Here is a 17,024-nt window from a genome sequence, read left to right on the forward strand (position 1 = left end):
TTCAGTATATTTCCAATAGCTTAAAACATTTTTCTAAAATGTCAAACTAAAATCATCTTACATACATGAAGCTTTTCTCAGGATTGCAGAGTCTTAAAAATCTCCATTCCAAAGTGTACATTTTCTCTGTAAGCAAAAATTAAAACCATTTCAAATAAAAGTTACAACTGTTCAAACTAAAGCATGGGAGGTCACTGCGCAATACCAAAGATGTGTGTGAGGTTTGAAAGCATTTGGCCTGGCCTGCTTAAACGCACAACTTTAACCTTGTAACATGGATGTGGACACAGATAAAGTGAATAGCTCTACTACTTGTAAAATTTCAAATACATGTAGCTGAGCTAAAAAATGACAGCAGTAGTTTAAAGACAAAATACCCTGTAAGTTGCTCTGAGATCAATCCATGAGGAAAGTTGAGCTGGTTTCAACAATTGTTTCCTTTTACATTCATACTGCAAACACACGCCTAAATCCCAGTCTGAAGTTAGACAAACCATTTAACATAAGTATACAACAAGAGCACCGCCTTGCGGGTGCTGACGCTCATCTGATTTTTTTGTGTAATAGAAATATTGTCCTACCCATGATTTTCTAAGTCTAAAAAGGGCCATCATTCTTGCAAAAAGCAGGATAGAGTTATGTTTCTTAATGTTCAGTGTCCACGTATGATGGTAAAAAACTGTTGCAAGTTTTAAAGCAATAGCTTTGATAGTTTATGAGAAAAGTTGACTTAAACATAATACTCAACCAAGAAAATGATTTTCTAAGTCCAAAAGGGGCAATAATTATTGCAAAAAGCTGGATGGAGTTATGTTGCTTGCTGTACAGGGTCAGCTTATGATGGTCAACAAGTGTTGCAAGTTTCAAAGCAATAGCTTTGATAGTTTAAGAGAAAAAGTTGACCTAAACATAAAACTTAACCAAGAAATCTGATATTTTCTAAGTCCAAAAGGGGCCATAAATCTTGCAAAAAGCAGGATGGAGTTATGTTTCTTGCTGTACAGGGTCAACTTATGATGGTGAACAAGTGTTGCAAGTTTTAAAGCAATAGCTTTGATAGTTTAGGATAAAAGCTGACCTAAACATAAAACTTAACCATAAAAAAAAAAGTTTCTAAGTCCAAAAGGGGCAATAAATCTTGCAAAAAGCAAGATGGAGTTATGTTTCTTGATGTACAGGATCTGCTTATGATGGTGAACAAGTATTCCAAGTTTCAAAGCAATAGCTTTGATAGTTTAGGAGAAAAGTTGACCTAAACATAAAACTTAACCAAGAAATCTGATATTTTCTAAGTACAAAAGGGGCCATAAATCTTGCAAAAAGCAAGATGGAGTTATGTTTCTTGATGTACAGGGTCTGCTTATGATGGTGAACAAGTATTCCAAGTTTCAAAGCAATAGCTTTGATAGTTTAGGAGAAAAGTTGACCTAAACATAAAACTTAACCAAGAAATCTGGTATTTTCTAAGTACAAAAGGGGCCATAAATCTTGCAAAAAGCAAGATGGAGTTATGTTTCTTGCTATACAGGGTCAGCTTATGATGGTGAACAAGTATTCCAAGTTTCAAAGCAGTAGCTTTGATAGTTTAGGAGAAAAGCTGACCTAAACATAAAACTTAACCAGGCAACGCCGACGCAGACGCCGACGCCGACGCCGACGCCGACAACCGCTCAAGTGATGACAATAACTCATCATTTTTTTTCAAAAAATCAGATGAGCTAAAAATGATGTTAATTCAAAAAGTTTTTGAAAATAACAAAACATTAGCAGAAATCCAAGAAAAAATATGACTTTAACTAAGTTTTGTTGTATATTAGATTTTAAGTCACACTTAAACAATTACAGCCATACGGGATATTTCTACCATTAATGGTGGAAGAAAACACTAAAGTAGATGCTCTCTGTACATTATTTCATGCACAGACGGGCACCTAGGTATAACATCCAATCTTTCACCAACCAACTGGACAGCTTCATTATAAGAAAAAAGTTTTACATCAAAAGCAGAGTTTTAAACCCACACTTGTCTGGCAAAAGTGATCAAAAAGAAGTAACCTCAATACTGACAATTTGGCAAACATGCAAAAACATGTTGTTTTTTTGTTGAGTTAAACATTATACCTGTGCAATTATAAGTTATATGGTAACTTTGCAGCTTTTCATGGTGGAGGAAGACTTTTTAATATTATTTCAGGCATGGGCTGGCACCAATGTAACCATTGACCTTCTGCAAGACAAATGGATGATTTTCTCACATGAATTCTACATGCAGTGAGAGGTTTCAAACCCACACTGTCATATCATGTGTTACGGTCACTTACGTATAGCCTCATATTTAAACTGTGTCAGAGAGTATTAACTTTGGCTTAGTGGTTAGAGCATTGGCCTTCCATCCATGCAACCCAGGTTCGAATCCCGCCAAAGGCACTTGGGACTTTTCTTTATTAAATTCTATCCTCTTCATGTTTTGTTACGCTCTAAAGTCGTAAGACTTGGCATACAATGCCTTTCTCCCAGTATAAGTCAAGCCAGATGAAAACCAAAATTAATAGTTGCTTACTAACCTGACCAAGTTACACATGTAGTGTTTATGGGTATACTGGTATCTGTCGTCGTACCCTGGCATACAACACCTTTTTCTCTATATAGTTTGTCAAGCCAATAACCAAACTTACGTAAACACAGATTTATAGGGATCCCTTCATCTACTTGGCTCTGAAGTAAAACGACAAATAAATCACAGACATATATAAACAACAGTTCGTTACTTTCATTTAACAACAAAACATTTCTAGGATAAAATTTACAAAAGGTGCAATGTTATAAAACTGAGTTACCAGTAGCAGACAAGTCTCAGAATACAGCTTTGTCATTGGTCAATTTCAACCAATCAGATATTTAAGCTTTCAAAGTCTCCGAAGTCAAGTTTTATAACCTTATGTTGAGATTTAACTTTAATGGTGAGTAAACACAATCAAAATCAAATTTCTTAAATTACTAAATAAATGATAAGAAATAACACGACATTCTCAGAATTTCCAGTATACTGAAAAGCTAAATAAATAACAATAAAATTTATAACTAAATTGCAATCGGTTATGCAAAATCAAACTTTTTCTTTTTCTTTGAGTTTTAAGTCACATTAACAAAATACAGGCAATATGTCAACTTAGTTTTGAATGATGGAGGAAAAACCTAGTTGCCTCTCTGGGTAACATTTCAAGTATGGACAGATACTTGGTTAGATTTTTTGTAGGGTTTAATGTCATATAGATATAGTTAGGTATACATGTGTCATATGGCAACTTTCCACCTTTTGATGGTAGAGGAATATCCCAGGTGCCCTTCCTGGTGTTATTTCAGGCACAAGCCGTCAGCTGTGTACTACCAGTGGCTTTCCATAAGCCAACTGAATGGCCTCTCCAAATGAAAGAGCCTACACCCAGTGGGATTATACCTGTGCAGTACCCATATTGGTGACAGGGTCAAGTGATTCCAATTCAGTGGCATTAACCACTTGCTCAAAGAAGTTCCTACATAAACTTTAACAAACAAAATATTAAGTCCCTCATAGTCAGACACTCACCTGTGTTATTCCTGTGAGTTCAGTGCAAAAAGCACTCAGTGTAGGCTGTTCCTGCGGTTGAACATAAAAATGGAATTCGCTTTCAACCTCACCAGATAAGGTATTTAGTAACACAGCTGGGAACTCAACTAGAAGATAATGGAAAAATAAATTATCCTTTTGAATTTTTATAACATAAAATACATTTGTGGAAACAAGATTTTCCAAGTTTGTCCAACCATAGAAAATTTCTACTTTAGAAAACAGAATGGGCTTCTGATCCCAATGCAAAAATCAGCTTTTATTTAGAGATTAAAACAAGTTACACAAATTTTGAATCTTCAAATTAGGAAAATCTCTTACTATTTGCATTCAGCTAAGTTACATATATACAAAAATGTTCAAATAATTGAGGTAAAGTATTCTTATAACAAATTTAAAAAAAAAGGAAAATTTACTCACTAATCTCTTGAGTTCTAAATTTTGCATCCTGCCAGCAAGTTGATTCAAAGTCAATAACTATCAGGTACTTAAATGATTGTACTGAAATGAAATCATTCTAATTAATCTGATTAACCTTAAGCCTGCTAAATTTCTAAAATGGACTTGTCCATCATTCAGTTTGGACAATACCATTTATTAATATGCATGACCTTACACAGTTCTATCATGTCTATAGATAGCACAAATAAAAACTTCACTTAGTTCTATTTTAATCTTGATAAGCATAGAAGATTTCATCCAATAACAAAACAACAAACTAAAAAGATAGAGGCATGACAATGAAAGGGTCATTATAAGTTTATAACAGAAGCTAAATAAATCTGGTATAATAATAATAATAATAATAAGCTAGATCTGGGATTTTATATTCGGCTCTCATGGATTTTGCAAGGTTGGATAACACTCAGCACTAAATTTGCGCACCTTGTGAGATCTGATCTGGCAAAAATCCACTCGAGCCGAATACAACATCCCAGAGTGAACTATTGTTAAAATAACCCTATTTTCTTTTGACATAATAGTTAATACTCAGTAAATCTGAGAACTTGGCAGTAACCATGGTAACTATTTACAATAAATTTAAATTTATAATGTAAATACTGTGTACAGCAGTTCAAAATAACATAAAATGGTATCATGTAATATAGTTTAATTAAAACCTCACCTGAAGAACCATTGCCCAACCCTCGTCTAGATGTACCTGAACTTGACAAAGTGCGCTTTCTTATCAAACCAAGCTCTCTGAAATTTTAAGCAAAATATGTAACATTAAAACACACTGACCATTGTGTAAACTTAACCAACAAATGAGCACAACAATGCGGAACGATATATGCCCAAAGATATGACCTTTGACCCCTAAGTGTGACCTTGACCTTGAAACGAGCTATCTGAAATATGCGCTCTACACATTGTCTCAATGTGGTGAACATTTTTGCTAAGGTTTTTTAAAATCCTATAAGCAGTTCAAGAGTTACAGAGTGAACACGAAACATAGTCATATGACCTTTGACCTCTAAGTGTGACCTTGACCAGAGCGGACACGAAACATAGTTATATGACCCTTGAACCCTAAGCGTGACCTTGACCTTGAAGTGAGCCATCCTGCATGCAATCTGCACATCATCTCGATGTGATGAACATTTTTGTCAAGTTTTTTCGAAATCTTTCAAGGGTTTCAAGAGTAACATAGTGGATAAGAAATTGCTAACAGACGGACAGACACTGGCGTCATAACATTATATATCCCTATTGGAGTTTAAATAAGAATAAACAGATCAGTGTCATTGAATTTTTTTCCCCAATTAAAATGTCTTTACAATGACTTTTGCATCAAAATTGCATGATTGAGAAATTTTGAACATGTAAGATAAAAACAAGAGCACCGCCTTGCGGGTGCTGACGCTCATCTGATTTTTTTTGTATAATAGAAATATTGTCCTACCCATGATTTTCTAAGTCTAAAAAGGGCCATCATTCTTGCAAAAAGCAGGACAGAGTTATGTTTCTTGATGTACAGTGTCCACTTATGATTGTGAAAAACTGTTGCAAGTTTTAAGTTGCAATAGCTTTGATAGTTTATGAGAAAAGTTGCCTTAAACATAATACTCAACCAAGAAAATGATTTTCTAAGTCCAAAAGGGGAAATAATTATTGCAAAAAGCAGGATGGAGTTATGTTGCTTGCTGTACAGGGTCAGCTTATGATGGTGAACAAGTGTTGCAAGTTTCAAAGCAATAGCTTTGATAGTTTAAGAGAAAAAGTTGACCTAAACATAAAACTTAACCAAGAAATCTGATATTTTCTAAGTCCAAAAGGGGCCATAAATCTTGCAAAAAGCAGGAGTGAGTTATGTTTCTTGCTGTACAGGGTCAGCTTATGATGGTGAACAAGTGTTGCAAGTTTTAAAGCAATAGCTTTGATAGTTTAGGATAAAAGCTGACCTAAACATAAAACTTAACCAAGAAAACTGATTTTCTAAGTCCAAAAGGGGCAATAATTCTTGCAAAAAGCAGGATGGAGTTATGTGTCTTGATGTACAGGGTCTGCTTATGATGGTGAACAAGTATTCCAAGTTTCAAAGCAATAGCTTTGATAGTTTAGGAGAAAAGTTGACCTAAACATAAAACTTAACCAAGAAATCTGATATTTTCTAAGTACAAAAGGGGCCATAAATCTTGCAAAAAGCAAGATGGAGTTATGTTTCTTGCTATACAGGGTCAGCTTATGACGGTGAACAAGTCTTCCAAGTTTCAAAGCAATAGCTTTGATAGTTTAGGAGAAAAGCTGACCTAAACATAAAACTTAACCAGGCAACGCTGACGCAGACACCGACGCCGACGCCGACAACCGCTCAAGTGATGACAATAACTCATCATTTTTTTTCAAAAAATCAGATGAGCTAAAAATTACAGGCAGACATTATTAAATTTATTGATTGAATCATACACAGAATGACAACAGTAGATAATCTTTAGTTAAGCTCGTGTCACTGCTATATCTTATTGAAGTGTTTGCTGAATTGATCACTCATGATCAAATCAACAGATGCTTATTAAAGTAGGCAGCGGCTAGGGGTCCGGTAACCGGACCTCTAGACCCAGAGTCTAGAGGTCCGACAACACATAGTTATACAGGGCAGGCAAAAGGTCTGATAATCAATAATATGAATACTGAGAATTGTACTATAAAGAACAGACTGTATTTCACCTTAAAAAACGCGAGATCATTTCTATCAAAAGTTTCTCGTTTTAAATACATGGTAAGTCGCAGGAAACAGAAGTATTTATAATTCTTTAATTACAGGGAAATAAGAGCGCAAAATGAACAAGAGCTGTTGGAGGACAGCAATGCTCAACTATTCAACAGCCTTGTCGATTGAATGAAAACAACAGTCAACAAGAGGACCATGATGGTCCTGAATTGCTCACCTGTCCCCACATGACCCAGTTTTGAACTGAGTATGACGTTGTTTTTTCTATTATTTGACATAGGGTCCTAGTTTTTGAGCTCATGTGACCCTGTTTTGAACCTGACCAAGATATCATCAAGATAAAAATTCTGACCAATTTTCATGAAGATCCATTGAAAAATATGGCCTCTAGAGAGGTGACAAGGTTTTTTATTATTTAACCTACTGACCTAGTTATTGACGGCATGTGACCCAGTTTCAAACTTGACCTAGATACCATCAAAGTGAACATTCTGACCAATTTTCATGAAGATCCATTCGAAAGTATGAGCTCTAGAGAGGTCACAAGGTTTTTCTATTTTTAGACACACTGACCTAGTTTTTGACCACATTTGACCCATTTCCAAATTTGACCTAGATATCACCAAGATGAACATTCAGACCAACTTTCATATAGTTCCCATGAAAAATACGGCCTCTAGAGAGGTCACAAGGTTTTTTTATTATTTGAACTACTGACCTAGTTATTGACGACATGTGACCCATTTTCAAATCTGACATAGATATCATCAAGGTGAACATTCTGACCAATTTTTATGAGGATCCATTCAAAAGTATGGCCTCTAGAGAGGTCACAAGGTTTTTCTATTTTTAGACCTACTGACCTAGTTTTTGATCGCAGTTGACCCAGTTTCAAACTTGACCTAGATATCATCAAGATAAACATTCAGACCAACTTTCATACAGATCCCATGATAAATATGGCCTCTAGAGAGGTCACAAGGTTTTCTTTTTATTATTTGACCTACTGACCTAGTTATTGAAAGAACATGACCCACTTTTGAACCTGATCTAGATATCATCAAAGTGAACATTCTGACCAATTTTCATGAAGATCCATTCACAAGTATGGCCTCTAGAGAGGTCACAAGGTTTTTCTATTTTTAGACCTACTGACCTAGTTTTTGATCACATGTGACCCAGTTTCGAACTTGATCTAGATATCATCAAGATGAACATTCAGACCAACTTTCATACAGATCCCATGAATAATATGGCCTCTAGAGAGGTCACAAGGTTTTTCTATTATTTGACCTACTGACCTAGTTTTTGAAGGCACGTGACCCAGTTTCAAATTTGACCAAGATAATCATCAAGGTGAACATTCTGATCTATTTTCATGAAGATCTTGTGAAAATATGGCCTCTAGAGAGGTCACAAGGTTTTTTCTATTTTTAGACCTACTGACCTAGATTTTGACCGCACATGACCCAGTTTCGAACTTGACCTAGATATCATCAAGGTGAACATTCTGACCAATTTTCATAAAGACCCCATGAAAAATGTGACCTCTAGAGTGGCCACAAGCAAAAGTTTATGGACGGACGCACGGGCGCTGCGCGATCACAAAAGCTCACCTTGTCACTTTGTGACAGGTGAGCTAAAAAGGGGCATAATTTTGTAAAAATGCAAAACAGGGTTATGGAACCTGCACAGTGCTTATCAGCTCATGACAGTGTACAAGTGTGTTAAGTTTCAATCCATTCCAGAAGTGAATTAGTGGGTACTAAGATACCAGCTTACATATAAGAATTTAACCAAAAACTGCTAAGTTGAAAACGAGGCATAATTTTGTAAAATGCAAAGTAGAGTTATTGAACCCTTGCACTACATGTCATATCACAACAGTGAACAAGTGTATGAAGTTTCAATCCTTCGGAAATTCCCATTAATTAGTGGATACTGAGATAGCAGCTTACATACAAAAACTTAACCAAAAACTGCTAAGTCGAAAAAGGGGCATGATTTTGAAAAATGCGAAGTAGAGTTATTGGACTTGCTTAGTGCATGTCAGATCATGACAGTGAACAAGTGTGTGAAGTTTCAATCCATTCCCATTAGTAAGTACTGAGATACTAGCTTACATACAAAACCTTAACCAAAAATCTCTAAAAAGGGGCATAATTTTGTAAAAAAAGCAAAATAGAGTTGTGGAACCTGTGCAATGTAAGTCAGTTTATCACAGTGAATAAGTGTGTGAAGTTTCAATCCATTCCTTCTAGTGGTTACTAAGATACCAGCTTACATACAAAAACTTAACCAAAAATTTCGAAGTCAAAAAAGGGCCAGCATAATTTTGTAAAAAAGCAAAATAGAGTTATGGAACCTGTGCAATGAAAGTCAGTTTATCACAGTGAATAAGTGTGTGAAGTGTCAATCCATTCCAACTAGTGGTTACTGAGATACCAGCTTACATACAAAACCTTAATCAAATCAGGATGGCGACACACGGGCGAGTCCAACTGCTCTACTATTCTATGAATAGTCAAGCTAATAAAAATATTAAACTTATTGTTTTCTTCAGTATTTAAGACATGGACTTTGATCATAAATTATTGAATTCGTTTTACTGTTTGTGTACATAAATATAACAATGACTACTGGAAATCACTGTTGATTTCAAATTTAATGTGAATCGAACCCGGGTGAAAGCTAATTATACAATAAAATATTTACAAATAATAAACGTAATTTAAGGCAATATTTGGTGAAAACCACTATTCTCATTTAGTCATTATAAACAATTGATCATATATAAAAAGTTTTCCTGAACAGAAATGTTTATCCTTCTGCTATCTATTTCATATACTCCCCGTAAAACATTTAGATCCTATCCAGTTCTCATGTGATGCTGGCAAGGTAAGTTTTAGTTAAGTTTTATTTACCGTCGCTTAGTGAAACAATTAACATAAGCTCTATAGAGCTTTTCTGCGACCCTATTATTAAGAACAGTTAAAACCAATTATACCTCACCCCTAGACAAGCTTACTGTCGCTGAGTGGCTGCTTTTTAATTTCTGACTTTTGCAGTTACAGTTTGACCATCACAATATAAAACAAACTGTATACGTCGGATTAGTTCGACGATCTTGATCTTGATCTTGATATTTTTACGGTGATACATCTCATCGACATTTTCTCACCGCGCCTGCGCCAAGTGTTGGGAACTTATAATTAGTCCAACTTTTTGATACAACTTATAAATAAATCCACTGGTTTTTCTGAGGTTCTGTAGCTCTGAATGAGTTCGCGTGGTAGAGAATTCCAATCGCGTAGTGTATACATTAGGTATGAAACTATACTTATAAACGTCTGTCCTGGCATATATAAGGTTAAAATGTTCCTCGTGTTTGTTTTTAGTGACACGTATAGGTTTAACTAGATGGTCCACTGGTACTGATGCGGTGTTATTTAAACCTTTGCAGAATAAGATTAGACAACTCTGTTTTCTTCTTTAAATGGATTAAAGTGAAAGTTCAAATTCAGAAAATATATTATTTGGAGCATTCTACAGAGAACCGAAATCACCCATAGATACCCTAGATGAATTGGAAAACTCTTTAAGTAAGATAAATGTAAATCAAACTTATAGAAATATGAAAGTGTTCTTAGGGGGTGACTTTAATTTAGGTGACATAGACTGGGAGATGGGATGTGTACCTGCAGGCAGTAGAGATAAACAACATTGTGATAAGTTGCTAGACATCTCTAAGAATTCTTGCTTGGAACAGATAAATACGCTACCAACACGACAAGATAGAATTTTGGATTTACTTCTTACAAGCCATCCAGGACTTGTTCAAAAACATACAACTGCCCCACCAATAGGGCTTAGTGACCATGATATATTAACAGTTTCCACACTAATCAAGCCATTCGTAGGCAGGAAGCCACCCAGAACTGTGTACAACTACAAAAAGGCGAATTGGACAGGATTAAGGGAGGACATATTTAAATTCAGTAAAAATTATTTCAAATGTGATCCTCGTAAAAATACAATAGAAGAGAATTGGAACTATCTAAAGAAAGAAATATTCTCATCCATGGATAAATACATTCCAACAAAATTACTGAAAAGCAAACCAGACGTACCCTGGCTTACCAGGGAGATAAAAAGAATGATAAGAAAGAAATACAGACTTTATCGTAAAGCAAAAAAATCAGGCAGGTTGCATGATAGAAACCAGTTTATAGATTATCGGAAATTAGTGCGGAACAAACTTCACACCTCGTATTATAATCACATTAGTAATTTACTGGATCCTGAAGAAGATAGGAGTTCAAAGTCTTTTTGGAAATATATAAAATCAAGAAAACAGGACAGTGTCAGTACTGGAACTCTAAAAGCCAACGGTATCATTGCAGAAAATGCAAAAGATAAATCTGAACTTTTGAACGATCAATTCTGCTCGGTATTTACAAAGGAAAACCTGGACTTTATTCCATCTAAAGGTTCCTCACCACATCCCTCCATGTCTAAAATTATTATAACAGATAACGGAGTGTTTAATTGCATAAAAAGGCTTAACATAAAGAAAGCTAGTGGGCCGGAAAAAATGCCCATTGCGGTCTTAAAAGAAATACAGACAGAAATCACACCAGTATTATCTAGTTTATTTCAACAATCTTTGGACACTTCAGAGATCCCATCAGATTGGAAAAAAGCAAATATAGTACCTGTTTACAAAAAAGGTGACAGATCTAAACCATCAAATTATAGGCCAGTTTCATTAACAGCCATAGTATCAAAAATGTTGGAGCACATAGTTGTGTCACAGGTCATGAAACATTTAAATAATAAGCATATCTTGCATGAAAATCAACATGGATTCAGATCAAACCGTTCATGTGAATCGCAACTCCTTATCACAACTGAGGACATAACTAGCTATATGGATAAAGGGAAACAAGTAGATATGGCGATACTGGACTTCTCCAAAGCCTTTGATAAGGTATCACATCGTAGGCTATCATCTAAGTTAGATTTTTATGGCATACGGAATGAAACCCTATTCTGGATAGACGAATTCCTCCGAGGGAGAGTGCAACAAGTAGTTATTGATGGAGAAACTTCCCGTTCATCCGTTGTAACCTCTGGAGTCCCACAAGGGACAATGTTGGGTCCGACTTTATTTTTGATATACATCAACGACATCGCTGATGACATCAGTTCCACAATAAGATTATTTGCGGACGATTGTGTAATATACAGGTCAGTAACATCTTCGGAAGATAATACTATATTGCAAAATGATCTAAATAAATTAGTTGAATGGAGCGATTTGTGGCAAATGGAATTTAATGTGGACAAGTGTGCCATCATGAAACTTTCCACAAGACATAATAAAGGTAATTTCAACTACCAAATGAAAGACAAAACTTTACAAACAGTAGAACATCACCCATACTTAGGCGTTGAACTATCTGAAAACATGAAGTATAATCTCCACATTGAAAATATAACAAACAAAGCTTCAAGCGTATTGGGATTTATTAAAAGGAACCTTAAACACTGTCCTTTGAAGGTCAAGGAGCGTGCATATCAAACACTCGTCCGACCCAAATTGGAATATAGTTCTACAATATGGAATCCACACCAGCAAACACAAATAAAACAAATAGAGCAAATCCAGAGGAACGCTGCAAGATTTGTGATGGGGAAACCCTATAATTACCAGAATCCTGGAAGTGTAACATCTATGATGCAGGCATTGAAATGGCAAACGCTAGCACATCGTAGAAAAACAGCTGATTTAGTATTAATGTATAAAGTAATGAACAACCTGGTTGCAGTACCGCCACATTATCATCCACAACTTGCAAAAGTGCAAATAACTAGGCATAGTCACCCATACAAACTATTGACATATAGCTGTAACCTGAACATTTATCGATATTCATTTTTCCCAAGGACAGTCCTTGTATGGAACAGTCTTCCTACAGCAGTGGTTACATCAACAACGTTGGATAGCTTCAAGATCGCAGTCCAACAACCCGGCATCCATTGAAAAATATATGGAACATTGTACAGTGTATATAACAGTTGGATTTTAAAAAGTGAGAGCACGTTTTGGGAACAACCGACACCCACAAATTGTACAGCACGTTGCAGTTTTTAACCCCTCCCACTCAACACGATGTCCGCCTGCGGATGAAGTTGAGGATTTTCGTCAAAGTCAAAGTTCCTTTAGAGGTTTTAGCTTTAAGTCATTTAAAATTAACCTCACCCCCAGCAATTTGCTGGTACCCACTTACAGCTGGGTCGACTGAGGCAATTATGATGAAGTGCCTTGCCCAAGGAAACACCACAATGGGAGTAGCCAGGATTCGAACCAGGGGCCTTCACCTCCGTAGGAAAGTGTCTTAGCCCTCTCCACCAATGCTCTTATATGCTTTTCAAGTTGCCGATCTATTTATTTTTATAGCTCTATGATTGACTGAATTTTGATATTTCAATTTTTCATTTGTAAATTCAAAGAGATATTCATAACTTTATCATGACATCACAGTACATTAGGGGTTCTAACTGACCAATCAGAGAGCTGCATTTTCGAGTACCTGCCAGTTTCCACTTGGGTATAATGAAGTATATTTACAATGAACATATAGTGACTTTAGAAATAAATATCACACTATTTTAGAAATCAAATTAAGATCTTTCACTGCACATGCCCCAGATGATGCTACAAACAACAAAACTTTGAAGTTTCATTGAAATATTATATTGATTTAATACCTTTATTTCAGTTAAAAGTTTGAGATTTTACACAGGGAGTCTATGATAAAGTCCGAGTAAAATGTAATCAATACCCAAGTGAAATAAATATCATTCTGCAATGTTTTGGACATGTTAAAGTTATTAATAAAAATAAACTGTGTAGGCCCTATTTTATACATCTTTGCCAAAGAATTCAAATGGTAAATTTAACAACAAATTTTCATGTTTTTTTCAACAGTCATACTAATGCTAAATGCAGTCTTTCGATAGAATATTTCGTAGATTTACTTTTAAAAAAATCATATCTGCTGTTACCTAGCAAGCTCCTTTGTTGTTTTCATGATGCATTTATTTAATAAAAACTTTAAAAATACCGCTTTTTACAGGCGTACAACGAAAATGTGAAAAGTAATCCGAAACGTACATCGGTGTCAAACAGACGAAATGTTAAATTTTTATCATATTCCAACAGCGGCAATGCAAGCGTTCAATAACCAACATGTCAGCGACCATGTGAAATGTTCCCGTAATAAATCTGCATTTTTTTTACATAAAAAATGTCAAAGAAAAGCTTTATTAATAGGCTTGAATCCAAGAAAAAGAAGGCAGCAGCTTTTATCCAACTAATTAATTCCGATGAAAGTTATATAAAAGCTAAGGTAATCACGAATTACGAAAGTAATGTTGATGTCGACCAGTGCAAATTTATTATTTTCGGATTTTTTTTTTTACATTCATACAAAATCAGTTTCTGCAAACACCTCACTTTTACCGCCATAGAAAAATGTCTCTGCCTTCTGTGTTGTACCATGATTTAGACCACCCCTTGGGTAAATTTTTAGTTTAGAAAGGAAGTGTCTGTCCTAATCAGACGCCTTGCCTGCATAATTTCTAGATGCCCGGTTACCGGATGGCTAGAAATTTCTCAGGGTATTTTCTAAACGTCCGGTAATATATTTCCTAATGAATAAGTAATGATACCTGTTTCTTACTAAAGATATCGATACTTATCTGCAAACAAAATTTTGTGTGAATACATACTAAAGATGTGCTTTTAATCTTCTGAAAAATATCACTCTATTATTCAGCAGATAAAACGAAAGTTTGCCGAAATCAATAATGGCAAGATCATCATGACGTCTCATTAAAATCTGTTGTGGTGGCGGGTAAAACAATGTTTTTATTGGATTGGAATTTTTATTTTTAACAACTTTTTAACTGGATTTTCAAAATTAAAGCAGTTTTGAAATACTTACAATTTTCATATCTTAGTATTCATATTACATTTTTTAAATGGCGTTTAATTTCAATAGCGGCAATATGATGTTCAAAACTTGAAAAACAGTAGTTAAGTGTTCATAATTAATTCATTTTATTTCGAAATAATAGTCAGATTAATTAATGAATTGCTTGTGTGTTTTTTCAAGAATTAAAGTTTAGGCCATTACAAAAACATCTCTTTTTACATGTTTTACAAAATGAAATGGACGTTCGGCCATCAATGTTTTATCATTACTAAAAATAAAATATCAACAGAATTGTATATATACAAACACGATCTCATTCGTTTAATCAACATGATCAAAGAACTATAAAATACACAGAATGGAAACTTGAGATAATTTCGCGTCATCTCATGTTAGTGTGTTATCTTATTTCAAAGCGTTTGCCGACTTGATCAATCATGATCAAATCAACAGACGCTTACTGAAGTATAACTGGCGATAAGGCCAGCACATAATAAACTGAATCTAGTCCATTTGTCAAACAACAACTTTTTATTTCTCAGACTTCCAATCAAAAATTTATTCCTTCCCCATGTAGAAAATACTAATAACATTAAAAAACCACCATTATCATTAATATGAAATAAGGCAAAGCCTCAAAGCGAGCTCAAAGAAATCGGACTTATCTAAAAATATTATGCATCATTTATTTGTCACAAAGAAACTATTCACTAGTCACAAGAACTCAGGAGAACCTATTCACTGAAAAAGTCTACATTTAGTGTCACCATACCTATAACAGTGAATATCATACGTTGCAAAATTTATGGGAAGCCGGTGTCACGGTGACGTCATTACCGCATTCCCGTTTCTTTTAGCTTATTATGACATTTTTTCCATTTTCTGGCCGATGCTTGATCTTTTAAATGAAAACAATATTTTTTTCAAACAACTGGAAATCATTTTTTTCATTATTGTTAAGTGATGAGTAATTTTTAGCAATTGAATGAAGTTCTGTATTCACTCCGGAAAGAAGTACTTCCTGTGAGCACCAGTCCGCTAGGGTGCGCTTTTTTAAAACTTGACGAAACTTTTCAAATCCATCACCAAGTGTGAAAGTATACTTGCGTTACCGTAAAGCTTGATTCTCGAGCAGGCCCTTTGGGCCTGCTCTTCGAGCTCACTATAAACAAACAATCTGATAGAAAGTTATCTTATTTCAAAGCGTTTGATGACTTGATCATACATGATCTAATCAACAAATGCTTACTACAACAAGATCTCATTCATTTGTCATGGGATTTTGGTGAGATTTGCTCTATATGCCTTTCAAGCTGCAGATCTATTTATTAAGCTCTTTGGTTTTATCAATTGAAAAATCAGTGATCTATTTGTGACAATAAAAGATATAGGCCTGCTTTGGCATGTATTCACAATATTTTGTTCTCAAATAAGTGTTGATTAAGTACCAGTTGAAACTATATAAAATCATAGCTTATTCATTAAGAAATCAATTACAAGACAGCTAGAAAATCCCCCCGTGGAAAGGAAGTGTCTAGCCATTTGGTTACCATACGCCTAGCCTGCATTCTAGCAGTCTGGTAATAGATTTCTTAATGAATAAACATACTGATTCCTTTTATTAGCTCATCTGATTTTTTGAAAAAAAATGATGAGTTATTGTCATCACTTGAGCGGTTGTCGGCGTCGGCGTCGGCGTCTGCGTCGGCGTTGCCTGGTTAAGTTTTATGTTTAGGTCAGCTTTTCTCCTAAACTATCAAAGCTATTGCTTTGAAACTTGGAAGACTTGTTCACCATCATAAGCTGACCCTGTATAGCAAGAAACATAACTCCATCTTGCTTTTTGCAAGATTTATGGCCCCTTTTGTACTTAGAAAATATCAGATTTCTTGGTTAAGTTTTATGTTTAGGTCAACGTTTCTCCTAAACTATCAAAGCTATTGCTTTGAAACTTGGAATACTTGTTCACCATCATAAGCAGACCCTGTACATCAAGAAACATAACTCCATCTTGCATTTTGCAAGAATTATTGCCCCTTTTGGACTTAGAAAATCAGTTTTCTTGGTTAAGTTTTATGTTTAGGTCAGCTTTTATCCTAAACTATCAAAGCTATTGCTTTAGAACTTGCAACACTTGTTCACCATCATAAGCTGACCCTGTACAGCAAGAAACATAACTCCATCCTGCTTTTTGCAAGATTTATGGCCCCTTTTGGACTTAGAAAATATCAGATTTCTT

At 35.1% G+C, this 17,024-nt stretch overlaps 2 protein-coding genes across 2 annotated transcripts in view; one reads left to right on the forward strand and one right to left on the reverse strand.

The window, feature by feature from the left end:
- Positions 1-254: 254 nt before the first annotated feature.
- Positions 255-14,017, reverse strand: LOC123563067 (ERI1 exoribonuclease 2-like). Its single transcript, XM_053528419.1, has 6 exons — positions 13,854-14,017; positions 4,734-4,810; positions 4,028-4,108; positions 3,587-3,714; positions 2,565-2,715; positions 255-478 (listed from the first exon to the last, which is right to left on the reverse strand). Exons 1-6 carry the CDS (start codon positions 13,877-13,879, stop codon positions 363-365), a joined length of 579 nt encoding a protein of 192 aa, XP_053384394.1. The 5' UTR covers positions 13,880-14,017; the 3' UTR covers positions 255-362.
- Position 14,018: 1 nt separating this feature from the next.
- Positions 14,019-17,024, forward strand: part of LOC123561923 (uncharacterized) — a 54,836-nt gene continuing 51,830 nt past the window's right edge. The window contains exon 1 of the mRNA XM_053528376.1: positions 14,019-14,197. Within this exon, the coding sequence (XP_053384351.1) occupies positions 14,096-14,197 (102 nt within the window). The 5' untranslated portion in view covers positions 14,019-14,095. The remainder of the gene's footprint in view (positions 14,198-17,024) is intronic.

The sequence above is a fragment of the Mercenaria mercenaria genome, chromosome 2, assembly GCF_021730395.1.
Source record: "Mercenaria mercenaria strain notata chromosome 2, MADL_Memer_1, whole genome shotgun sequence".
NCBI lineage: Eukaryota > Metazoa > Mollusca > Bivalvia > Venerida > Veneridae > Mercenaria > Mercenaria mercenaria.